Below are 27,541 nucleotides of genomic sequence, written 5' to 3'. Positions count from 1 at the left end.
AGTCTGGCATAACTGGAGCTTAAGGTGTTTTGTAATAGGGAATTTAAGCTTTTCCTGGAATCGAGTCACTGAAAGATTTCAAATAGGGGAGTGACATAAGAATTATGCTCATAGAAGATCCCAAGCCTAAAAAGGGATCTGTCATATTTGAGAGTGCACATTTTCCTCACTGTATCTTTGATTTGAAACTGTAAAATGTGTTACATTTCAATCCAGGCTAGTATAAACCCCCTGGAGAGTGCCTGTATATGTGTTCAACAGATTCAGCTGAATATAAAAGGAACAATTTAAGAATTTACTGACTCACATGGTAATTAGAATTGAGTATTCCAACTACTTGATCCACATTGAAGGGGTCCAGAATATGCCACTGGGGCATAAAATTTTTAGAAGGCATTGGAGTTCCTGAAATCCTGTCTGCCTAATAGCAGAGCCTCCCCAAAGAACTCCATTGCCATAAATCCCCTCACAGGTAGCAACCAGGGAAGATTAACTCATCACCAGAGACAGCGAGAAATCGACACCTAAACAGACTTTCGTTACAGAACTATCATATCTACCATCTATTTTCCTAAGGATCGTTTTATCTTTCCTAAAAATCATTGGCTTTCCCATTAGTGCTTTCTCCCCACAACTTCCTCTAAGTCATTTATAAGCGTACTTCACCCCCTTTCCCCTAGCAAGATGATATATAAGCCCCAAATTCTAACCACCCCTTTAAGTCACACTTTTGTGAACTTCCTCTAACTCGACTACAACTGTCTTTTCTTTCGCTAGTCTGTCAGTTTAATTAGTAGGCTCTCAAACACAAAAGTGGGTAAAGTTTTTCCTCCCCAACAATTCAAAACAATGAAATTAGCTATTTCTCTCTTCACCAGCGAGAGAAATAACTAATTAAATGGTTTGAACAGTGGTTCTCAATCCTGGGTAGTTTTTATTTTTTAAATAAATTTATTTTTGGCTGCTTTGGATCTTTGTTGCTGTGCACGGGCCTTCTCTAGTTGCAGCAAGCAGGGGCCACTCCTTGTTGCAGTGCGGGGCTTCTCATTTCAGTGGCTTCTCTTGTGGCGGAGCACAGGCTCTAGGCACTCTGTCTTCAGTAGTTGTGGCACGTAGGCTCAGTAGTTGTGGCACGTGGGCTTAGTTGCTCTGCAGCACGTGGGATCTTCCCAGACCAGGGCTTGAACCTGTGTCCCCTGCATTGGCAGGCAGATTCTTAACTATTGCGCCACCAGGGAAGCCCCAATCTGGGGTAGTTTTTAAATGCTGCTGTCCGGGCCCCTGAAATTCTGATTTTGTTGACCTGGATAGGACCTGGCATGATTATTTTTAAAAACTCCTAAAGGTTGAGAACCACTGGATTAGATATTGTACTCTTTATTAAAGACAGAAATTTCTTTTTCAGTTCATTTCTAATTAACTGGCCAACTTTTTACAGTTCACCAAATACTGAGCTCAAATTTTTATTTTTTAAATCGGTTATGCAACGAAGTTCCAAGTGAATAAGCGTCCTATTTATGACAGTGTTTTAAGCCACCTAATTAAAAGCATTATATATTTAAAATTGAAATTGAATATTTTTAAAAACTTCTAATCATCACAATTATAGCTTCCTAAACTACTGAGCAATCCTGCCCACAAAGATAAATATGACAATGAGAAGAGATTTGAGAATATAAATATTTTAATCATTCACATAGCAAGCTCAGTATGTTTCAAATTCTTTATTATACATCATGGTTGCACAATTTGAGGCTGGTTAAATACAATTGTTTTTCAATTTTTCTTTGAATATTTTCCAGATTACTACATGCAAGTGACCATGAAAATATTTGGCATTTTAAAATTTTGAAACTCTGAACAGGCACTTACATGAAGGAAAACATTACCATTCACAGATATCCACATTTAAAATAGATGCTCCAGCACATGGTACCTGGAACCTTTTGCCAGTTAAGAAGTTGGTTACTGACCATTTTTCAAAGTGCCATAGTAGTAAAACAGGCTTAAAGAAATGTAATTGGGGTTACTTAGCTTACCCATAAAGTAAGGTTAACTGACAAGACTTGCACTGAAGTGTATAAAAAAATATTGGTACAAAAACCAATGAACCGTAAGTGAAAGTAGTTTCACACAACAGGCTTCATTTTAGTTCCTACACCCCACATTTAGTGTATTTGCGATCAGACCCCATGCATAGCATAAAAACAGATGACTGCAACCTTCTTTTTCAGAGGCTTTGAACAATACTTGAATTTAATATTAAAAAAATTTAAACAGAGTGGATGAATTAGTTTAAATTTGAGTCTGAACTAGTCAACTTTCCAATTTAACAAACATGAAATTGTCGAGATTTGGGTAACTACATACTTCACCAGTTCTCCTGAGTCCCCCATCCTCAAATTTTCCCCTGAAAAAGGAAGAGAATATTTGCAAGAAAATTATATTTGCATATATGTGCTAAAAAGATTCCTTAAATCAAAAAAATTTATTTTCAAAGTATTTATGGAAAAATTATATAGTTTTAACAAACTAAAATGCCAACATAGAGTCAACTCCACATTGCAGAAAACATACCGTGGTACCTATCTGATAGTAGTAGCAAAATGGTTACTTAATGTGGTACCCCCCCCCAAAAAAAGCTGCAATGACATGCCACATAATCTCTTATGGAAAAAAATTTAATATTCACACCACAGAAGACTTCAAAGAGAACAAAATTCAGGAAGCCATGAAATGGTAGACTCAGAGGCACCTACAGCGAAACACTCATATGCATTTCTCAAACACGTATGGAAAAACAAAAATGTAGTTTTCAAAAATATTGAGATGCCATGTTTTAAATCTTTGCAGGATTAAGGGCCACTCAGGTTTTTCTAATTTTATTTGAACACAAAATGTTTAATTTTTTGCATGTAGAGAATAAGAGGTGATCATTAGCATGAAAAAGAATAAAAGAATTTGTAATCAACATTATGCAGAAAGAAAGCAAAATTACAAATACCAACCTACTCACATGAAAATCTTTAATGTTTATGCTGATGTACAGCTGAGTGCTTATCATTAAATGAAAGTGTGTGGTTAAAAAAACAACAACACGGCAGTTTAAGAAAGTTCCAGTGTTTCAAAGAAAGCACTTTTTAAATGTATATACATGAAGAACATTTAGTTATGTCATAAAATAAACTCAGCACTGTAAGATAAAGGAAGACTATCATAAATGGGGTTTTGGCCTTTTCCCCGCCCTACACGCTGCGACCATCTTTAACCTGCCGAACTTCAATCTCAACAGATATAGTTTTTTTCTTTTTTTTCTCCTATTCAGTTCACATTTCAGGCTGCTCAGCAGATGCCTGCGATTCTGGCGATTCAAATCGCTGGTGAAAGTTTGTTCTCTGTTTCCTCAGTTTTTCAGGAGCTTTTCTCCACAAAATTATCTCCTAGAAGACAAATGCAAGACAACAAATTAATGTCCTCATATTATTCCTTATATTTTCACCATAGAAATAATGCCACTTCAATTTTAACCATAACAAAACTAACTTCTTCCCTACAAAAGCCCTCCTCTTTCCTTATTGACTCACCTTCTTCCAATTCTAATATTGGGCCTCCCCTTCTGGCAACTCTGCTCCCCCCCTACCAACACCCATGCATGCCACCACCATGAATCCAATCTGGCACAAAGTTCTAGCTATTACTGCTTTAAAGAATTCCTAAAATCTACCTTTTGTTTGTTGTTCCACTGCCCTTATCCAAATTCAAGCCCTTGTCACTTCAACCTTAGATACTAAAACAGCTTCCTGGTAGATGGCTCTCCCTTCCTTGCCTGATACCCCTTTCTAAGCTATCCTTCCTATCACTTCCAGATTAGTCTAAAACATTGCTTGGATGACTCTTCCAATAGTTCTCAGTTCCTCCAGGATAAATCTCCAACCCGGCATTCAAGCCCTCCATAACATTTATCCAATTTATCAATACATCACTCTCTTCCCTACCTAGACCCCAGTACCCCACCAGCCAAACTGGGTTACTCTCTGCATCTAACGCACTTCAAATTAAACTTTCCCTCCATCTTCCCCTTTATATTCTTCAAATCCCTCTTCCTCTGCCTAAGTCTTACCCTAACCAATACATCCTGAGATCTCTTCTCTTCTAAATTCTTAAAATTACTTGCTTCATAAAGTCATGGCACGCTGTTTGTTTTTTAACCAACATAGCAGAATTTAAACATCCAAATGAATGCCCGTGGGAAGCATATACTTACTCAATAGGGCCACAATATGTAATTGATTTGGAAATTGTAAATTTCATATAATCTAATTTGAAATTATAAATCACCTGTGTTTAATTATACAGCATTATGGCAGCATTAGCAGAGTAACTTTTCTCTCTTCCAAATTACTGTCAAACTATTACTTAAGTTTTCTGTTAATTATACAGTCTCTCTCCACATATCGGCAATGTGAGGGCCTTGAGGACAAACCATGTTTAAAAAGGTAGCTTTTGTATTCATCAACAGTACTCAACGCAGAATAATCTCTAATTTAGTTTTGAACACTCAGCTGACATTCAAATATTTATTAATCTGATTCTGAATACAGAAGACCATTCTAATCACAATCTTTTATTCAAAATTCACCAAAGGCTTTTAACTGATTTTCAAATGAGAACAAGTTTTATGATAAACATCTCATATTTAAAAAGTATTAGGGGGCTTCCCTGGTGGCACAGTGGTTGAGAGTCTGCCTGCCGATGCAGGAGACGCGGGTTCGTGCCCCGGTCCAGGAAGATCCCACATGCCACAGAGCGGCTGGGCCCGTGAGCCATGGCCGCTGAGCCTGCACGTCCGGAGCCTGAGCCTGTGCTCCGCAACGGGTGAGGCCACAACAGTGAGAGGCCCGCGTACCGCAAAAAAAAAAAGAAAGTATTAGGGACTTCCTTGGTGGCACAGTGGTTAAGAATACACCTGCCAATGCAGGGGACATGGGTTCAATCCTTGGTCCGGGAAGATACCACATGCCGCGGAGCAACTAAGCCCGTGAACCACAACTACTGAGCCTGTGCTCTAGAGCCCGCGAGCCGCAACATGCCTGGAGCCCATACGCCTAGAGCCCGTGCTCCGCAACAAGAGAAGCCACTGCAATGAGAAGCCCGCGCACCACAACGAAGAGTAGCCCCTGCTTGCCACAACTAGAGAAAGTCCGCACACAGCAACAAAGGCCCAACGCAGCCATAAATTTTAAAAAAAAGTATTAGATTTGGGTCATCTCAAAAACATTTATAAGAAGATTGTTTAATTATGGAAAAATGGAAACCCCCAAATCCATCAAGTTGATGCAGTCATTAAAAGTGATAAAGGAAATCTTTGTCGATAAAGGAAAGCTATTCAAGATACTATTGACTGAAAAAACAAATTAAAGAACAATATGCATAATAATCATCTAAAAGCACATATACCAATTTGTCTAGAAAACTAATCACAATGGTGGCGGAATTTTTGTTGACCTTTTACTTCATTCTGTTTTTTATTGCCTGATTTTTTTTTTTTAACAAGTAGCAGGTATTGTTTTTATAAAAAACAAAGGTTTCAAGAGAAAAATAAAAGCCTTGCCAGGGACCTCCCTGGTGGTCCAGTGGTTAAGACTCGTCACTTCCACTGCAGGGGCCGCGGTTCGATCCTTGGCAGGGGAACTAAGATGCCGTGTGCCACAAAATTAAATTTAAAAAAACAAAACAAAACAAAACAAAAGCCCTGCCAAATTATAGCCCATTCTGGAGTCCTGCAGAATGACCAGGAAGAGATGGATTACAACATAGTTCCATTCATGCTTACTTCTATAACATACTGTCAGTGTTTTCACTTACTTAGAAACCCCCACTTGCTCAGTACAATAAAGCTTAGAAAAGTGGCTGCTTTCCAGGTGTTTTTGGAATTGCCACAGAACAAAATAACATCTGGGTGGCACCATACCTGCTGCTTGAAGTACCTCCTGTCTTCCTCATCAACAAGGACTAGATTCAAAAAGTACCTTACTGAAAATTTTTTGTTCACATCTCTCATTGTTGGAGTTGGGTCATAGCCTGCTAAAAACAGTCTTATTGGAATTGATTCACCTGAAAGAAAAGCAATTTCCATTTAATTCTAAAGGATGATTAAATATATCAATAGTTACATAACACCTAAAACTAAGCATCATAGAGAAGACATTAATGCTTCAGTTCCTCACAAGACAGCAGCATAACAAAAGCTTTAGACAAGGGTTTCTCAGCCTTGACACTATTGACATTTTAGGCCCGATAATTCTTTGTCATGGATAAGGTCCTATGCACTGTATGAAGTTCAGCAGCATTCCTGGCCTCTACCCACAAGATGCCAGTAGCAGTCCCCAAATATGATAACCAAAAATGTCTCCAGGCATTGTGAAATGTCCCCTGGGGAGGGGGGACCAAAACTGCCCCTAGATGAGAACTACTGCTCTAGAGCCAAAATGCCTGGATTTGAATCCCAACTCCAGCCAAGTCACTTAACCATCTGTTTCATCTGTACCATAATTTCTAATCATGTATATAAATTCTTGAATACTTATTACTAATTCACCCAAAGCAACAAACATGTTCAGAATGATGACATTCCTTCATTAGCAATGAAGCAATAGCAAAAAGATTGCTATTCAGATTCTCATGGCTTCTTTTTTTCTAAGAATAATTATTTGCATATTCTGCTTTGAATCCTTTTTATGTAATACTTTTCTTATGTATATCTATTTCCTTAAAGATGTACAACCCATCACTTTACATGAAAATTTGTGGCTGCTGGAATTTTACAAAGTTATGTTGCATAACACAAGAGTACACACACAAGAGTCCTGGAGTCAGAAACCCCTGGACTCAAACTCCAACTGTGCAATGACTAGCTATTGAAGGAAACCAGAATATGTCACCGAAAAATATTCCTCTTTGACATACAGATTATTTTGAGCTGAAGGCAATTAAGCAGCAGCAAAATCAGAAAAGAATCCCCTGTTCTGCCTAAAGGCAGGATATAAATTCTCCTTTTACTGAAGACAGCCTCTTTTCAGGCCAGGGATGGTACCAGAGGAATATGCAAACAAGCCTACTCCATTGGTTTTCTCCCACATATTTACCTGCCCGTAGTTTGCCGCCCTGGGAAGCCTAAACTGCTCTCCTTTGCCCAGTCATTTCTCTCCAAATTTATTGTTCTTTTGAAGATGCTATATAAGCTGAAATTCTAAGTCACAGCTTTGAGTTACTTTTTTGTTGAGGTTTCTCCTGGGTGATGTGTACTGCATGCATTAATCAACTGTTTTTCTCTTATTAATCTTTTTGTTAAAGAATTCCAGCTGAAAATCTAAGACAGGTAGAGGGAAAGTTCTGCCTCCCCTACAGTATATCACCTTTAACAAGTTTTTTACCTCTACATCTCAGTTCCATGTATAAAATAAGGGCTGCCACTACCTAACTCAAAGTGTGGTAGGGAACTTGACAGCGCCTGAGAATACAATGCCTCATCTATAGTTGGTACTCAGTAAATGGTAACTACTCTTTGAAGTAATTACTAACAGAGTAAGAAAAACCCAAAGACATAAATTTAAAATGATAAATACTGGCTTCATTGTCTTAGACACTGAAAATTATCTACTAAGGGAACTGCTTATTTTCTTGAGGGCTATATAAGAACTCCAAAATCCCACAGAAATGAATACTCAATTATACTGCACCTTATGTTCAGCGTGAGTAAAAAAGATTTACAGAGAGAAACTACTGTAACAAAAGATAATTAAAATATTATAAATTCAGAACTAGGGAAGAGATATCCATAAATGTCTCTTCTAAATTCTAAATTTAAACTGAGTAAAAAATTAAACCTTATTTCAAACTAGAAAGTACTACTATAGTCTTCTCAGCATTTATACAAAGATGATCTTAAAAATCATTGTAAGAATCATTTTAAGAATTCACAGATATATTCACACCGAATAAATACTTTCAAACTAATCTGCCATGAACAGTGCTATCTGCACTACCTGTAACTTAAAAGTAAATGAAAAGTGTATTACCTTTTACTGGTGCACCATCCATTATTTCATATTTAGCGATTGTTTCTGTTTCTGTTGTGGTACTGGGTCCTAGTGCAATAATGTAAATGATATTAATTTAAATACTGCTAGAATATGATCTCCAGACTTATACCTTCTTCCTATTTTCTGACTACATTATTTTAGTACTAATTTACTTTCCCCTTTTGTGAAAATGTTGATCATTCTTTTCTATTTCTTGATCTACACTTACTTACCACCCAACTGAAGGTCTCACTCTCTTCCTCCCAAAGGTAATTCAGTAGACTCTTGAAAAACTGCAGGGGCTGGGGCGCTTGACCGTACACACAGGAAAACGTGTGTATAATTTATAGTCCATTCTCTGTATCCTCCACTCCTCCCTATCCACGGTTCCTCCCTATCTGTGGATTCAACCAACTGCAGATCATGTAGTAGTGTAATACTTACTACTGAAAAAAATCCGCTATAAGTAGACCCATGCAGTTCAAACCTCATGTTATTCAAGGGTCAACTGTATACAGTTCAGAAATAATCTTCACAGACTTCCTTCTATCATTTCTAATATCTGCTAAAATAGAAACTATCAATGCACAGCAGTGCACTGACATGCTAGTTTTCTCTGCAACACCCAAAATGTTTTCTCTTGTTAACTTTAACATAGACAAAACATCAAAGTGAATACCTGACATACATACAGTTCTTTTAAACAGTCAATGATACAAGTTTAAAAGGTACACTAAAACATATAGTAATGATCCCAATGTTGTAAAATATATAATACGCAAAGGCTAAGGTCTGTTCTGGATTATGAGTACAAATTATTTTTTATTTAAAATTTTCCAGAACCGAACATAATTTTTATAACTAGAAAAAAATGTTTAAATAAACAATTTCTTTTTAAACAACAAATGGGAACCTGAAGTTTGGTCTTAATATCTTTAAATCACTTTAACTTTTTTTTTTAAATATTTTTTTCCCCAGTCTGTGGCTTGTCTTTTTATTCTCTAAACCATAGACAGTTTTTTTTCTTTTTAAATTAATTAATTTTATTTTTGGCTGCCTTGGGTCTTCGTTGCTGTGCACAGGCCTTCTCTAATTGCGGCAAGCGGGGGCTACTCTTCATTGAGGTGCGCAAGCTTCTCATTGCTGTGGCTTCTCTTGTTGCGGAGTGCGGGCTCTAGGCGCACAGGCTTCAGTAGTTGTGGCACGGGCTTAGTTGCTCTGTGGCATGTGGAATCTTCCAGGACCAGGGCTCGAACCCACATCTGAGCATTGGCAGGTGGATTCTTAACCACTGTGCCACCAGGGAAGTCGCTAATCACTAACTTTTATTAGCAGGTGAAAAATGGAGATTAAGAAATTACAGATATTTAAAATCATGACTACCAATTATAAATTCTTAAAAAGTGTTGCCTAAAATTCTTTTTAGCAGAAAACCAGCAAAGTTAAAGGGAACAAACTAAATCTAAATATTAATTAAAATCAGGGAATTCCCTGATGGTCCAGTGGTTAGGACTTCGCACTTCCACTGCAGGGGGCACAGGTTTGATCCCTGGTCAGAGAACTAAGATCTCACAAGCCACATGGCGTGGCCAAAAAAATAATAATAATTAAAATTAAAAAGCAGTTATGGGGCTTCCCTGGTGGCGCAGTGGTTGAGAGTCTGCCTGCCGATGCAGGGGACACAGGTTCGTGACCCAGTCCGGGAAGATCCCACATGCCGCGGAGCGGCTGGGCCCGTGAGCCATGGCCGCTGAGCCTGCGCGTCCGAAGCCTGTGCTCCGCAACGGGAGAGGCCACAACAGTGAGAGGCCCGCGTACCGCAAAAAAAAAAAAAAAAAAAAAAAAACCAGTTATGAACCAATAGAAGATTTGGGGGCAACTGGTCAGCTATCTGGAGAAAAGTAAAGTTGGATCCATAGCTGATCTCTTACATCAGGACAAATTGCAAATGAATTAAAAGTTTAATTAATTAATTTAATTTTAATTAATTAAAATTCCTAAACTATAGTGTATTACTTTCGTAGAATCAAGCACAGAAAATTTTTAGAACCTCAGTGTAAAAAAGGCCTTTCTAACTGTGGTATAAAACCCAGAATCCATAAGAGTAAAAACTGATAAATCTGACTTACATAAGCATCAAGAACTTCTAGATGGCAAAAACCACCATAAGCAAGACAAACTGGGGAAGTTTTGCTGCTCTTAATACAGAAAGAGGGGGACTTCCCTGGTGGTGCAGTGGTTGAGAATCCGCCTGTCAATGCAGAGGACATGGGTTCGATCCCTGGTCCAGGAAGATCCCACATGCCATGGAGCAACTAACCCTGTGCACCACAACTACTGAGCCTGCGCCCTAGAGCCCGTGAGCCACAACTACTGAGCCCACATGCTGCAACTACTGAAGCCCACGCGCCTACAGCCCGTGCTCCGCAACAAGAGAAGTCACCACAATGAAAAGCCTGTGCACCACAATGAAGAGTATTCCTCGCTCACCGCAACTAGAGAAAGCCTGCACGCAGCAGCGAAGACCCAATGCAGCCAAAAAAGAAAAAAAAAAGAAAAAAAACAGAAGAAAAAGGGATTGATTTTCCTAATATACAAAGAGTTTTACACATCAAAAGGAAAAGACTAATAATCCAATAGAGATGGGGCAAAGGATATGGATAGGTGGTTTACAGAAAAGAAATACAAATGGCTTTTATACACACATGAAAAGATGCTCACCCTCACTCAGATGAGAAAAATGAATTAAACTTTTCCCCCTACCCATGAGATCAGCTAAAAGTTTTATAACATCATGCTTATGAGAATACAAGGAGAAAGAGGTACCCTCCTACATTCATTGCTGGTAGTAATGCAAACTGGTACAGTCCATAAAGAGGAGAAACTGATAATATGAATCGAAATTACAAATGAATATACCCTTGGAAACAGCAATTCCACTTCTAAGATTTTATCTTGCACACAAACCAACACATATGTGAAATGATATTATTAACTAAAGCATTGTTTATAATAGCAAAAGACTAGAAACAACCTGTTATGTCCACCAATAGCTAGTACACCCATTGAATGGAATACTGTAAGAAAGATGAGGAAGTGTTCCACACATTGATATGTAAAGAACTCTAAAGTATGTATTGTATATAACCACTTAACTAAAAAAAGGGGGGGGTGTAATGTAGAGGCACTTGCAGGTGTATGGATAAATACTTAAAGGATTTTAAAACTTATAAACATATCACCTATGAGTAGCTGGAGTACATAAACAGGACACTTTTTACTGTATAATCGTTCACACTTTATTTTTGAACCATGTGAATTTATCTATTCAAAAATTAATTTTTTTAAAAACATAAATGAGTAACTCACTGCCAGCAATATTAAGTATCAAAGTTAGTCTCCAAGGTGGATATTTATTTTAAGTTTAAACAATATTTTAAGATTTCAAAATTTCAACTAAAATGAATTTCAGTTCAAATACTCTTCAACTTACCAATTCCCGTGATCTCTTTTTTGATCAGTTGTAACTCCATATGTTGGATTTTTATTCTTACTAATAAGAAGTAAATTTTTCCAACAATCACATCCTTTAAATGATACCTTTGGGGAAAGAGTATTTGTCACTTGCTAAATATCAGTTTACAAAACAAACAAAAAGAGTGAAATATGTCCTGAAAGGCTTTATTAGATATCTGTAGGATAATTACTATTTAAGAATACCATTCTGACCATTCATGTGTTTAATGTTCTTTTTTGAAAAAAGTACTATAAAAATAAGGAAGCAAAGTTTACTTGACCATCGATACACCTCAGAGGGAAGAATTAGCCTGATTAATTGTTGGTCCCTACGTAGAGGTTAACTTAGTTTCCAAAGAACTTAAGCATGGAAAATTAAGATTTTTATGCCTGAAAATTTTTATTTGGTGTATGAAGATGTTTTGAACATTAAAAACTCTACACATGGGTTTAGTGTCAGTATTACTCCAAGTGCTACAATAGTGCAGCTAACAAATCACCTGGCCACAAAGAGAGACTCCATAAATTGAGTTTGTTGCTGTAATACCTACTAATCAAAGACTTTTCCCAGGGACCTTGAAATAATATGGTAGCAAACCTAGGAATTCCTGTAATTCCCAGAGGGCTTTTTTTTTTTTTAAACTTCTCCCAGGTTTGGATCTCAAGAGTGGATTAATGCAATTATGTTAGTCTGAAAGGAGGCTTCCAGTGACAAGTTTTAGATCCTAAACTATCTAATAATTTTATCAACAATATAATTTAAGACCCTGAACACGTATCACAATTTCAGTGATATAAACTGGGACATGCCAAGTAATAAAAATCATGTAACAGAAGAGTGCACAGGAAGGGGACAAAAGAATGAACATCCATTTCTTCAACAATAAACTTTAGCGAAAAATAAATAAATAAAAGAGAAAACCTATAAATTAAAAGAGATTTAAGAATAAAAAAAAACAAATGTAGTGTGTTTGGATCCACTGGATTTGAGCAAGTCTTGTTTGGATACTGATTTGAACAAACCATATGGGGAAAAAACATTTATGAGTAAATTAGGGAAAAGTGAACACTGACTAAATATGTGACGAGGTTAAGAAATTATTAATATTTTTAGATATATACTTTGGTATATGTTTGAAATTTTCCATAATAAAGCTTTAAAAGGCATTAATAAATAAAATAAGTGCCCATTTCTGAAAATGCACAACATATATAAACATATATACCCCCTCCCATGGAAAGATATACATGAGAATTTAATAGTGGTTAAGTAGTAATGGTGAAAATATGTGGTATTTTTACTTCCTTTGACTTTTCTACATTGTCAATTTTTTTAATAATAAAAATGTATTGCTCATGTAGTCAGAAAAAGAACATTTTTGCTTATTTTTAAAGAGATGACCAGCTAAAATGATCTCAAGACAAGAAGATAAATTTTTTGAGACACAGGATTAGATGCCTTCTGAGATGGTGAGATCCTCAATAAAAAATGGTCAATTACCAGGAATAGAATAAGAAAGACATCTGTGCTGAGTGAGAAACAAAACTAAATTCCTAAAGTTTCTTTCAGCTCAGAGATTCTGTTGGTCTGTTAACATCAGATTAATGTTGATTCTATCCTTACCTTGACCAATTTACAAAGACATAAAAGGTTTACTTCTTAATTTTCCCTGAACATTTATGTTATCTGTTTGTGAAAGGTACTTACTTTGATTTATTATATTCAAATTCTATGTGTAGACAATCTTCAATGCCCACTTCCATCTTAATAGAATTGTTGACATCAGGATAGGTAGCAAGCTGGTGAACAATAAGATCATATTCTTTTACCAAGTCTGTCAGTCTTCTTACTATCGTCACTTTAAGGAAATACCTACAAAATTAATGGAGAGGACAAGTTAAATCTCCTGTGATATATCTCAGTGTTTTAAATAAGCAAACATTAACTGCAACTCTGCTTTCTCCTTGCTGGAACTCCTTAGGGATCAATTTACTCCATTTACTTCATGAAGAAGTTTTAATTTTTAAATAAATACCCCCACCATAGAAAAAATACAAAGTTCAATTTTAAGAATAGTGTACATACTTTTTAGATCAATTTGAAGCACCATCATCAAGCCTACTTGAGGACATCTCTCTAGATCACTGCTTTTTGTTTGTTTTTTCTTTTTCTCTAGATCACTTCTTAACCATACACTAAATGAGATTCATTGGGAAACTAATGGATTTAGAGAGTAATTCCATTTACAGGACAAATGAAGTACCTAAGAATGATTCATACAGGGAAGTGTATGACTAAAACTTCTCATAATAGGATTCTCTAAAACTACAGAAGGCTCTTACTACATCAGATGAGCATTAGCCAGAAAAAAACAAAATATCTGACAGAATTTTAAAAATCTTAAGCCTTCCAGTCCAAAATTATAATTAGAAGTTCTAATAGGACATTCAATAGTAGTCATTACTTTCTGGTTTTGATCTGTCTACAGTTTCTGATACACGTTCATACCTTAAACGGACATTGGCACCGATGTAAGATTCATATGGCTTTTCAACTTGCATAAATTCAAAATCATAACTTCTGCTCTGAGTCAGTTCTCCAGGTAAGGCTAGTTCTTTCACTAGGTTTACAAATTCGTGAGTATTACTCTTGTCATTGAAAAGTTCTAAGAAATTTTAAAAAGCAAAAAGACCAATTATATTTAATACCCATCTCATTAAAACCCAAACTTCTACTTCCAAAGCAAATAATTTTTACAAAAAGAATTAGTTGGATTTGTCTCCACTTTAAATACTAGAGCTATGATCTGAATTCCATTATCTTTCTCACTATTATGCTCCACTTAGGCATAAAAAAATTCAAGCAGCATAGCAAAATGAAAATTTCTATTATAAAAAAATGAATTCATTCCTTTAATGCATTTAGGGTTTGCCCAGTATGAAGCTGTTTTAACAGACATATTTCCAGCAATTATTTGAACTTCCTCCCTTCTAGGCAAAAAATGTATTGTCTTGTTGTTTTGCTTTAGTTAGGCAAATATATTACCTTGATAAAACTATAATACGCAAAAGACTAAAATCAACAATCAGTTAATTACTATAATTTGCCCCTTAAATATAATCTCATCCAAAATAGACATGTAAATAAATATCCACCCATTCCAATTTTGATACTTTAAAAATGTACAGTAAAACTCAGAAAGCTAGGACCTATTTTCTTTTCTCTTTTCCGAATCTGCAATACCAAAAGATTTATACAGTTTAACTCCTACTAAATCAAGAATGTCTCTGAAATACACATATGGAAACATACACAAGTTGATCTAAGTCAAAAAGAAATTACATTTTTCCTTTTCACATGGAATTTTCTATTGACAAGTGAGTCTGGCTACAGGTACACACTAAGTTAGGAAGACAAATGGCATGGGTAATTAGAGAGTGAAGGATGAAGGTGACACTGCTAATTGTGAATAAACCTGGTGAAAAATGTAGGCAGATGGAAATTTCAGTGAGTAAACTAATTTACTTGAATTATTTTTCAAGGCTGGTAGCTTACGTAACTCCTTTCACTTTTAGTAATTAAGTTTAATCACAAATAAAGGCAGGATTAGTCAAATATCATTTAATACAATTAAAAGAAACATGATTTAATGTTTATAAAATAAATCCTTTTATTATGCAAAATCAATTCCTTCTTTCCATAAAGCTAAGTGCCAAATCAAACTCTCTTCAAACTCAGTTATCAAAGAAAAAAAAAGTAATACTATTTTAAAACTCACCAATTTGACCTACAAATTCAATTCTAATTCCTTGGTGCTCTAGCCTCTTTCCAGATTGCTTAAAGGCTATGTTTACCTGCCAAAACATGAAATTGTAAGAGATGTTAACAATCCTTTGCGGGCCTACTAGCAGACTGCTTCCAGATGAATACAATGTATAAATATTTCAGGTATTCACTTCTGAAGTCTGAGACACCACCACATACCTAGATCCTACCTAGACCTTATAGCGCCAGAGAAGGTAAAACCTACTCATATACAATCAGTAATGAACCTCTTACTTATACATACACTTAAAGCATCTTCTTTGTTAGTAAGGAATCCTTCTTTACAGCTGGAGAACTATAAAGACTCAATAAAAGGGAAAACTTTCAACTATCCAAATATGTTTTCAGGTCAAACAGTTAAAAAGTTCTACAACAGCATTTTAATGTAAGGTTATTACTAATTCCAAGAACTGATCTTAAAGATCACTTTCAGCCTTTTATAACCAACAATATATTGTTATAATTCCTGATCTTAAAAGCAATGCTTATTGCCCTGAGTCTGCTACTCATCCTAAAAACAGAATGTCTAAAGATTTAAATTTTGAGTATGATTATCTTACATACTTTTCAAATTAAATATATAATCTAAAATCCCTAAATTCATATGTGCCAAATGAAAACCTTAATTTTATACATTTTAATTTGACAAAATATCTATAAAGTACATACATATTAAAAACAAAACTCGAAACATTTAAGGATTAGCTAACATACCAAAAAGCATACTTCCGGGTTAATTCTTTACTATAAAAAATATTGGTAGCATGACTCTTAAAAGCTTTTCTTTCAAAAGACAACAGAAATTAAGGACCAATAAAAACTGAAGTTCAGTTACTTCTGTCTGTAAACTACATAATTAAAACATTCATGCTTCTATATCTTCCATATATCTGTGACCAGGATGAGTTAGTTACTTGCCTTCCAAATTAATATCTCAGAAAAACAAGTAAATAATTAAACAAATTTGTAGTACATCATATGATGGAGTATAATTAAAGTATAAAAATAATAAGGTCAAAGAATATTTAATGATGTGGAAAGATGTGCATGGTATGTCACATGAAGGAAGCATGGTCAAACTGTATACAAGTATAATGCCAATTAAATTTTTTAAACTAAAGAAAAACTCTTAACAGGAGTTACTTCTGGAATGTATGCTTATGGGTAATTTTGTTTCCTTCTCTGTAGCTTTTTTTGACAGACGGCAATTAAATTTAACTTTAAAAAGTATATGCTTCAGGAGTCCCAAGACAATTCAATGGGGAAAGAATATTCTTTTCAACAAATAATGCTGGAACAACTCAATCTCAACATACAAAAAAATGAAATTGGATCCCTACCTTGCACCATATACAAATATTAACTCAAAATGGATAAAAGACCTAAATGTAAGAGCTACAGTTACAAAACTCTTAGAAGAAAACATAGGTGTAAATCTTCTTTATCTTGGATAGGCAACTGTTTCTCAGATGACACCAAAAGCACGAGAAATGAAATTTTAAAAAAGATAAACTGGACATCATCAAATAGAAAATTTTAGTACTTCAAGACACCACCAAGAAAGTGAAAAGACAACTCACAGAAATAGAGAAAATATTTGCAAAACGTAACTGACAAAAGACTTGTATCTAGAGTATATAAAGAACTCTTACAACTCAACAATCAAAAGACAAATAACCCAATTAAAAATGGTCAAAGGATATGTACAGACTTTTCTCCAAAAGAGTTATACAAACAGCAATAAGCACATGAAAAGATGCTCAATATTATTCATCGTTAGGGGAAATGCAAATCAAAACCATTATGACCACTTCTCACCCACTAAGATGGCAATAAAAAATACAGACAATAATAAGTATTGCCAAGAATGTGAAGAAACTGGAACCCTCATACATTGCTGAAGAGAATATAAAATGTTGTGCAGCTGCATTGGAAAAGCCTGGCAGTTCCCTTAAAAGTTAAACATTAAAAAAAAAAAAAAAAGTTAAACATAGAGTTAACGTATGACCCAGCAATTCCATTCCTAACTATACACCCCAGAGAAATGAAAACACACAGTCACACAAAAACTTAACACACAAATATACAGCAATATTCATAACAGTCAACAAACAGAAACCCAAATATCCTCAACTGAAATGTCCTCAACTGATGAATGGATGAAGAAGTGTGGTACATCCATATACTACACAGATATATACTGAAATATTATTCCGCTATAGAAAAGAATGGTGTTTTGATACATGCTGCAACATGAATGAACCTTGAAAACATTATGCTACATGAAATGAAGCAGACACAAAAAGACAAATCTTATATGACCACTTATATGAAATAGAACAGGCCCAGAACAGGCAAATTTATAGGAAAAAAAGTAGACTAGAGGGACTTACTTCCCTGGTGGAGCAGTGGTTAAGAATCCGCCTGCCAATGCAGGAGACACCGGTTTGAGCCCTGGTCCAGGAAGATCCCACATGCACGCAGCAACCCTGTGTGCCACAACTACTGAGCCTGCACTCTAGAGCCCGTGAGCCACAACTACTGAGCCTACATGCCACAACTACTGAAGCCCATGTGCCTAGAGCCTGTGCACCACAAGAGAAGCCACCACAAAAAAAAAAAAAAAGAAGCCACCACAATGAGAAGCCCACGCACCGCAACAGAGAGTAGCCCCCCTTCGCCGCAACTACAGAAAGCCTGTGAGCAGCAACGAAGACCCAACGCAGCCAAAAATAAATAAATAAATAAACTTATTTTTTTTAAAAAGTAGGCTAGAGGTATCCATGGACTGGGAGGAAAGGGAAAAGAGTAGTTATTGCTTGATGGTACAAAGTTTCTGTTTGGGGTGATGAACAAATTTTTAAAATAGTGGTGATGGGGGCTTCCCTGGTGGCACAGTGGTTGAGAATCCGCCTGCCAATGCAGGGGACACGGGTACGAGCCCTGGTCCAGGAAGATCCCACGTGCCGCGGAGCAACTAAGCCCATGTGCCACAACTACTGAGCCTGTGCTCTAGAGTCTGAGAGCCACAACTACTGAGCCCACGTGCTACAACTACTGAAGTGCTACAACTACTGAAGCCCGTGCACCCTAAAGCCCTTGCTCTGCCACAAGAGAAGCCGCTGCAACGAGAAGGCCATGCACTGCATCGAAAAGGAGGCCCTGCTCCGCAACTAGAGAGAGCCCGAGCACAGCAACGAAGACCCAATACAGCCAAAAATAAATAAATAAATTTATTAAAAAAAAAATAATGGTAATGATTGCACAACACTGTGAATGTGATTAATGCCACTGAATTAGACACATAAAAATGGTTAATATGGTAAATTTTATTATATATATTTTTTACCAAAATTTTTTTAAAAAGGAATAAACCTTGAAGACATCATGCTGAGTAAAAGAAGCCAAACACAAAAGGCCACATATTTTATGATTCCATTTATATGAAATGTCCAGAATAGGCAAATCCACAGAGAAAGAAAGCACATTTACAGATTAGTGGATGCTAGGTGTCTTAGTCCATTCGGGCTGCTATGACGAAATACCATAGACTAGGTGGCTTAAAAACAACATAAATTTATTGCTTACACTTCTGGAGGCTGTGAAGTTCAAGATCAAAGCGCCAGGAGATTTGGTGTCCGGGGAGAGCTTGCTTTCTGGTTCACAGACGGCTGTCTTTTCACTATGTCCTCACATGTCAGAAGGTGCACGTGGGATTTCTCTGAGGACACTAATCCCATTCATGAGGGCTCTGCCCTCATGACCTAATCATCTCCTAACCACCCCCAGCCCCACCCCCCCAATATATCACACTGGGGATTAGGTTTCAACACATGAATCTTATAAGGACACAAACATTCAGTTTATGGCACCAAGGGAGTTAACTGCTAATGGTATGGTGTTTCTTCTGGGGTGATGAAAACATTATGGAATTAGATAGTGGTGACAGTTGCACAACTTTGCAAATATAGTAAAAACCTCTGAACTGTACACTTTAGTAGGGTGAATTTTATGGTATGTGAATTACAACTCAATAAAGCTATCTTTAAAAAAAGAAATGAAAAAAATAAAAAATGAAAGTATATGTCACAAATAAACCAATGGAACAGAACAGAGATGTTGAAACAGACTCATACAACCTCTGGCTGATGACAAAGGTGATGCTGCAGTGTAGTGGGGGAAAGGATGGCTTTTTAATAAATGTCCTGGGTTAATAAGATATCCATGTGGGGAACAAACAAACAAACAAACAAGTAGCCTTGACTCCTATATCACAAAGACAAAATCAATTCCAAAAAACTGAAGATCTAAATGTGAAATGTAAAATTGTTTTAAATTATAGGAAAAACAGGAGAACATCTTCATGCCCATACGGTAGGCAAAGATGTCTTAAACAGGATACAAAAAGCACTAACATTTGTAGAGTATTAAAATTAAGAACTCCTGTTCATCCAAAGATACCAGTAAGATAGTGAAAAATCCAGCCAGAAAGACATTTATAATACATATGCAGAGGACTCTATATTGAGAAGCACGTATCAAGAACATACCAAGGGGCTTCCCTGGTGGCGCAGTGGTTGAGAGTCCGCCTGCCGATGCAGGGGACACGGGTTCGTGCCCCGGTCCGGGAAGATCCCACATGCCATGGAGCGGCTGGGCCCGTGAGCCATGGCCGCTGAGCCTGCGTGTCTGGAGCCTGTGCTCCGCAACGGGAGAGGCCACAACAGTGAGAGGCCCGCGTACCGCAAAAAAAAAAAAAAAAAGAACATACCAAAAAAAGAAAAAATCCTACATATCAATAAGAAAAAAGTCAACTGAGTATAAAAATGAGCCCAAAAAACTCCCCACCAAAACCCAAAGCCTTGAACAGGCATTTCACAAAGGACATCAAATAGCCAATAAATATATGAACAGTCACTCAACCTCATTAGATGTCAGGGAAATGGAAATGTACACATGTAGTGAGAAAATGAGAAGATAAGACGACAAGCCATAAACTGGGAGAAAATATTTGCAGAAGCCACATCTGAGAAAGGGCTGTTTTCCAAAAAGGGCTGTTTCCCACTCTTAAAACTCAATAAGAAGAAAACAAACAACCCGAATGAAAATTAGGCAAAAGATTTGAACAAGCACTTCACCAAAAAAGATATATATTTGAAGATAAACATATGAAAAGATGTTCAACACCATATTATTAGGGAACTGCAAATTAAAACAATGAGATACCACTACAAAACTATTAGAATGGGCAAAATCTAGAACACTGACATCATCAAATGCTAGCCAGAATGTGGTACAACAGGAACTCTCATTCATTGCTGAAAATGGTAGTGCTACTTTGGAAAATAGTTTGGCAGTTTCTTACAGAACCAACACTATTTCCTTTACTCGTTTGACATGTTCCATCCTTTTAATGATTTTGTCTGCTCTCTTTCAGGCCTCTTCTCTTTCTCCCCATCATTTTAAAGGGAGAGTAAAGTAGAAAAGCAAAAAATTTATTTCAAATATAACACTAAGACATCAGTAAGTAAACTGGCAAAGGACCAGAACAGACGATGCAGTAAAATAGCTAATAAACCTAAGTTCAACCTATCTAGTAACCAAAGAAATGCTATCAAAGAATAATATCATTTTTGCCTATAGAAATAGCAAAGATTAAAAAGTGACCATATTCAGTACTACCCTGAGTGAAACAAGGCATTAAGTGAACATGTGATTTGATGCAAATTCTCCAGGTTAATATGTATTGATACCCTTCAAATATTCATGTCTTTTGGTCCAGCAACTCACTTCCAGGAATTCATTCTAAGGAAGTAATCTTATCCTACAGAAATTTGGAGAAAAACTTATGTACTAAAGTTTTATTACTAAAAACATGCCTGTATTACTAAAGATACGGTGACATACTACAAGCAGTCTGAAAAATACAGTAGAAACTATTTAAATATCCAATAATAGGGAAAAGTTATGCTTAATATATTATACATACATTAACTAATGCAGAGAGACTAGGAGGAAACACATTCAAATTTTAACAGTGAATTATTTCCATATGGTGGGAATATAGATAATTATTTTATTTCCCAAACTATCTACCATGTGTATGTATCACCTTAACAAGCAGGGGAGAGAAACTCTTAATATTTCAAAAATATTGAAAATAATTGAAAAATTATTTCAAATGTTTTATGACTTGATTTTATCTAGGATATTACCATTCTTCAGTATCACAAACTAATGAGTACTAATCATGTTCCGTAAGGTATAAGAATAATCTTATATATCACTTGGTAAGGAAAAGGAGGAAAAAGTTAAACCACAGAAGGTATCATAAATGTATCTGACCATGCATGGACACATTCCAAATGTACTTAAGCCCTCTACAGAGTATCAAGAAATGAGATCAACAGACACAATGACAGTAGTACAGACAGATAAGCTATAAAGAATGAGAAAGAAACTTTTAGAAAGGTATACTAGAGAATTATCCCCAATCTCCACAACTAAACTTTATGTTAAAGGAGAAACAAACTTTGAGTGGATCACAGCCCCACTGTAGAAGCTGTCTGAAGTTAAACAGATGCACATAGTCACAAACACACAAAATTTTGCACACAGCTTAATTTAGACTCTGCCCCTGTAACCCTTCCAGTTTAAGAATCTTTCCTGTAAATGTTCTATTGAATCAAGGATTTAACTGACCTGAAAAAAATTTTCCATCTCTAATAAAATCATTCAAATTTAGATACAGCACAAGCCATTTTCATGACTAATTCTAATACGCTACAACTAGGTAATTCTCCAAACAAAATATTTACCTTCCCTGAAACAGATTCTCCATCATAGAAAAGATAGTGTTTTTCTACTTTGCCATCCTCAGTTTTCATTTCTGCCATTTTCCTGGTTTCCCCATCATTAAGGACAACATCGATCTCACAAATGGGACCAAAAAATCCTCCAAGAAAACTCTGAAATAAAAGGAAAATGTTCATAATTATGTTTTGTCAGTCACTACATTTCTAAATTCAAATTTAATTACCTATAACCTACAGTTAATCTATGAATTCACAAGGAAATAACAACTTATATCAAATACTACATCAAAACTAAAATTTCATACAATATGCATACAGTTAATGCTGTACTGTATGCTTAAAATTTTGCCGAGGATATATTTGTTATATGTTTTCTACCACAATAAAATTAAAAGACAAAAAAGAAAACAAATTTAAACACGCTATAATTTCAATCATTTCCACAGGTAACCACTATAAATAATCAAATAGTAACATATACCAAAGATCTAAAAGGACTACCCCAGTGGTCCAGTGGTTAAGACTCACCACTTCCACTACAGGGGATACAGGTTCAATCCCTGGTTGGGGAAGTTCCGCATGCATGCCGCGGGGCTAAAAAATTAATCCTAATATCTGGATTTGAAAGGTTACCTTTAGTAATACATCTATGAGGTTCTTTCATTATACTGCTATAATGAAACTCATACAATCCCAATTACTCATGAGTTATTACAATGTACTAGTTATGGTAAAATCTACTGCTATATAGGTCTGAACAGAATGTGTTACATTGTGTAAGCCCTTGGAATAAAACTGGCTCTAATGGAGGAAACTAATTAAATTTCTGCAAATTTTGTGAATACCCAAAAGAAGTGAGCTAAAACTAGGCATGTTTGGTAAGACCAGCCCTCCCGCAGGAAGTTAGTATTGGTGCAGTAGCAAAATCTAGAGCAAGGAACTTGCGTTAAGGCTCAGTTCTGTCCTCAGGAGGACAGCAAACAAGCTAATGATCCTGCTAAGGCTATGTGGGTCATAGGATGATACTATGATCAAAGGAGATAGTGTTTTCCTAAATTCTGAGCTTGCTTCTTTGTTTTTTGGCAATGCCACGCAGCTTGTGGGATCTTAGTTATAGAACTCGGGCCCTCAGCAGTGAAAGCTCAGAGTCCTAACCACTGGACCGCCGGGGAATTCCCACTTCTTTATTTTTATTAATCCTTTATTAACAAAAGGATTATAATTTCATGAAATCAACTCAAAGGATTGCCAGATTAGTACTTATGACATACTCCAAAGACATAACCAGCAAATTTTCCTTTTGGCAAGATGTTTTAATCTTTCCTGGCAATATTATAAATGACAAACAATTTTAATTAGAAAACTATTCTGAACTTAGAATGAAAAACATCAATGATAGGGCATGTGCACTGTCCCTTCCTAGTTAGCTTTCATACCCCAAGTTTTAAATTCAAAACTTGCTCAAAATGGTATACATTCTCGTAACAGTTACAAATATGAGAATGTATAGCAGCTGAAAATCAGTTACTATTTATCAAGTATGTGCAAAGCACTGAACCAGCAAAGCGGGGTGGGGGGGGCTGCTGTGGGAGGAGCAATTATGAAAGGGTAGAACATGACAGTCCAAAATTCGGGTTATAAAATAGAAGCAGGAAAATAAAATTTAATTTTCTCATTCCCCCTTAATATTCTTAGAGCTGGTTGCAGGAAAATGAGATTTGAAAACTATAAAAATTGTTTTACAGGGGCTTCCCTGGTGGCGCAGTGGTTGAGAGTCCGCCTGCCGATGCAGGGGACACGGGTTCGTGCCCCGGTCTGGGAGGATCCCACATGCCGCGGAGCGGCTGGGCCCGTGAGCCATGGCCGCTGAGCCTGCGCGTCCGGAGCCTGTCCTCCGCGACGGGAGAGGCCACAGCAGTGAGAGGCCCGCGTAACGCATAAAAAAAAAAAAAAAAAAAAAAAAAAAATTGTTTTACAAATGAAAGGAAATATTATGGTAACTTTTCCCACATACATATACTTAACACATACAGCTGAACTGGGATTTGAAAGTTGATATTAAAAGATCAAATAATCAAAAATAAAATAAAATCAAAATTGCCACTAATTAAAATGGTATAAAACAGACTTAAAAGTCACATAAAACTTCACAATTAACTAACAACAATTAGTAATTGTAAACAATCAGTTTTATTTTGACACTATATGTAAAAATGTAAGTCTTAGGCCTTAAAAATATGTAAAAATTATGTGTTATCCTCTATTATTTTCTGTATGCATGAAGTATTTCATAACTAAAAATTAAAAATGGACTTACTTTTCAACACAATCAAAACACTAAGATTGGGAGAGATCAGAAGGAATAAAAAAAGCCTAGTGTAGCATATGCAGAAAAACAAAAGGTTGATGATAAACTACAGCACTTTAACACCGTTAAGTTAATGAGGCCATGAAAATTTAGCATTGGGTTAACATCCAGTTTTTTACACCAGGACACATCAAAAATGAACTAGTCTTGGTAAAAGCCTCCAGAAAATTGTGCATGTAGATAACAGAGAGAAAAATATCTGAGAAAGAAGTATGTCTTGTTTTCCTTCTAGAAGGAGTTGAAAGAACGATTCTCTACCCAAAGTCTTCTAGAGTTTTTATTTCTAAAAAAAAAAAAAGGAAGGGATTTCCCTGGCGGTCCAGTGGTTAGGACTCTGCGCTGTCACTGCTGAGGGCATGGGTTCAATCTCTGGTCAGGGAACTAAGATTCCACAAGCCGCATGGTGTGGCCAAATAAATAAATGAAGTTTTTATTTCAAGATGTGCATCTTCTGTATTTCAAACAAAAAGTCACAAAATTAAAATCTTCTTAAAATTATTCACAATCAAATTATAATACTTCTGATATATAAAGAGGAAAAAAATGGTCAGAATGGTGAAGACCAGAAGAAGGAAAAGGAATAAAAGCTGTAAAGAGGGTTAGGATATATTAACATATACTTCTGCTGAAATTACAGAAGGCAGTTTTGAAATCTTTTACGAGAAAAACTACCAAGTTCTTTTAGAAAAGATATCTTCAAGTGAGCATTCAAAATAGGGGATTTTCAGCAGCAATACTAGACAATATACAGGTTCAAATTCTTAGGTGGCCTTTAAATAACTAGAGGGCAATATATATGACTACTTAAATATTAGAGCAATTGTTCTCACAGTTTTCCAATCGTAGCGTAAACTACATATCACTGAATTTAGCTTAATTTAAGATTTTTCACATAATTTGTAAACCTAACACTGAGCATTACCATCTAGCAAAATTACACGTGTATATGTTAAAATACAAACTTTTTAGCCCTCACTGAAGAAATTTCACTACATCCAGTGGCTGTAAAGAAATGCAACTCAAGGTGAGGCAGAAGAGAGGCTCTCAAAATTTATTCACTTAGGGCATACACGAACAATGAAACAGCAAATTTTCATACATATATTATTACACTTGTGCCCATTTCAGTGTTATAAAGCTTTACAATTGTGTTTGTTTCAAGAGTAACTTGAAAATAAAAACTGCTCTTGAACATAATTCAAAAGCTCATTAAAAGTAATAATTTTAAATGTAAGCAAAAGATAGGAGGGCCTTTTAAGTTTTCTTTGCAAATTATATTCAACTAAAGAAGCCTTCTTTAACTCCCTGACAAGGCAAGGTCCCCCAATACTTCCTTCTTATCACAACTGTAATTACTTGTTTCCACGTTAAACAAATAATTACACAAATAAATGTTTATCTCCCTCTGGATTGCAAGCTACAAGAGAGCAAGGGCTGTTTCAGTCTTGCTCAGGGCCCCTGGGAGCACCTAAGTATTGTAATTATTTGTTTAAAAAAAAGAGGAAAAGGTTCCAAGTTTAAGAATGAACATGTCTGTCCTCTCTTTTATAAATTAAAACAACTCGATTTCTGACTTTAAATGTATTTATTCAAAGTAACTTTTTAAAATAAACCTAGCTTGGTCTATAAGCCAAAAGTCTAAAGCAGTTTACGGAACCGGGTGAGCTTTGGGAAAGCAGGTACTATTAAGGAGAGCACACAGTAGGCGCTCAACATAAGCTTGCTAAGTGAACCGAGTAATGAATACTACCATAAAATGAGCCAAGTGAGATCAAATCTAGAGAAGATCGCCAACACACACAAAGCTAAACGCCATCGCGCCCACGCTGGTGCTTCCCACTAACTGTGGTGAGAGTACTCAGATTTCCCTCCCTCCTCTGCTCCCTAGGCCATTTCAACATCCCAAAGCGGTAAGTTTCCAGAATGGCTTGGTGAGGGAAACGAGACCTAACGCTTAAAACAGCGCGCAAGAAACTACTGCCTTTTGCATTAAAAACGTCCTCCCCTCCAACGTCCTTCTCTTTTTCTCTCCCATTCTGTAACTGTCAACATCAAGGCTGAACTGGGGTCAGGAAATCGCAGAATATCACCGTATGCAGGCTAAAAAAATCACGGAGTTTATCAAGCTCCCGATCAACACTGGAAGAGAGTGACCAAGTCCCCCCGAGTCCGGAACTGGGGGATTCTTGGGTCACCCCACCTGAAAGGAAGCGAGGCTGCCCAGGAGGAGCAGAGGGGCTGGCTACCTTGGAAGGGGAGGGGGAGGCGGGCCCCCGCAGAGGCGGGGTCCGAGTACCCAGCCAGGGCCCCCACAGCCGATCGAGGAACTCGGGCAGAGGCTCCGACATGGCCAGGAGAACGCGCCGCCACCCGCAGGTGCTCGGGCATCGCCGAGACCGGGAAAGGGCGGCGCAGCCCAATAGTCTCCGACCCCGCGGCGGCCAAACAGGCCTAACCCGGCCCCCCCGCCCTGCCCGCCTGCCCCCTCCAGCCGCTCCCCGCAGCCCCTCCCGCGACATCTGGCCCGCCGTTGGCCGTCCCGCCGCGCGCTCCGGGGCGAGGGCTGCAAGCGAGCGCGCTGGCCGCCGCGCACTCACCATTGTCATCGCCACCGCCGCGTGCCCCACACTTCACTCCTCTTCCCTCAGGAGAACTCCCAGCCCCGGCTCCCTCCGCCCAGCGTCTTCGTCACGTGACGTCGGGCAGCTCGCCGCACGTGACCCCTCCCTTCCCTTCCTCCCCTTCGCCCAGCACTGGCCCCCTTCGCCCAGCACTGGCCCCCTCCGGGCCTCTCGCCCCGCCCCACTGGTCAGCCTGGCGCTCCGAGGAGAGGTCGTTTGGAGGCGGGGCCTCGTGCTCCACCCCACGGCGGAGGGGGTGGGGTCACTGAGTGGCGTCAAGTGGGTGGGGCCAGGGCGGACGTAGCTTCCCCAGG

The 27,541-nt window shown here is 37.2% G+C and overlaps 1 protein-coding gene across 3 annotated transcripts; it reads right to left on the bottom strand.

Moving 5' to 3' along the window:
• Positions 1-1,709: 1,709 nt before the first annotated feature.
• Positions 1,710-27,450, bottom strand: VPS26A (VPS26, retromer complex component A). Of its 3 annotated transcripts, none has more exons than XM_032607435.1 (9): positions 27,204-27,450; positions 22,242-22,391; positions 15,377-15,452; positions 14,107-14,263; positions 13,306-13,470; positions 11,575-11,681; positions 8,079-8,147; positions 5,972-6,114; positions 1,710-3,440 (listed from the first exon to the last, which is right to left on the bottom strand). In XM_032607435.1, the coding sequence occupies exons 1-9, from the start codon at positions 27,210-27,212 to the stop codon at positions 3,327-3,329; spliced, it is 990 nt and encodes a 329-aa protein (XP_032463326.1). In that variant the 5' UTR covers positions 27,213-27,450; the 3' UTR covers positions 1,710-3,326. The 3 variants fall into 3 exon arrangements, with proteins under 3 accessions (XP_032463326.1, XP_032463327.1, XP_032463328.1); XM_032607436.1 differs by having other exon boundaries at positions 19,012-22,391; positions 27,204-27,326; XM_032607437.1 differs by lacking the exon at positions 27,204-27,450 and adding an exon at positions 19,012-19,153 and having other exon boundaries at positions 22,242-22,361.
• Positions 27,451-27,541: the final 91 nt, after the last annotated feature.

Source organism: Phocoena sinus, chromosome 16, assembly GCF_008692025.1.
Source record: "Phocoena sinus isolate mPhoSin1 chromosome 16, mPhoSin1.pri, whole genome shotgun sequence".
NCBI lineage: Eukaryota > Metazoa > Chordata > Mammalia > Artiodactyla > Phocoenidae > Phocoena > Phocoena sinus.
The sequence above is the reverse complement of the archived record's forward strand: the minus strand, read 5'-3'. Positions and strand labels throughout refer to the sequence as shown.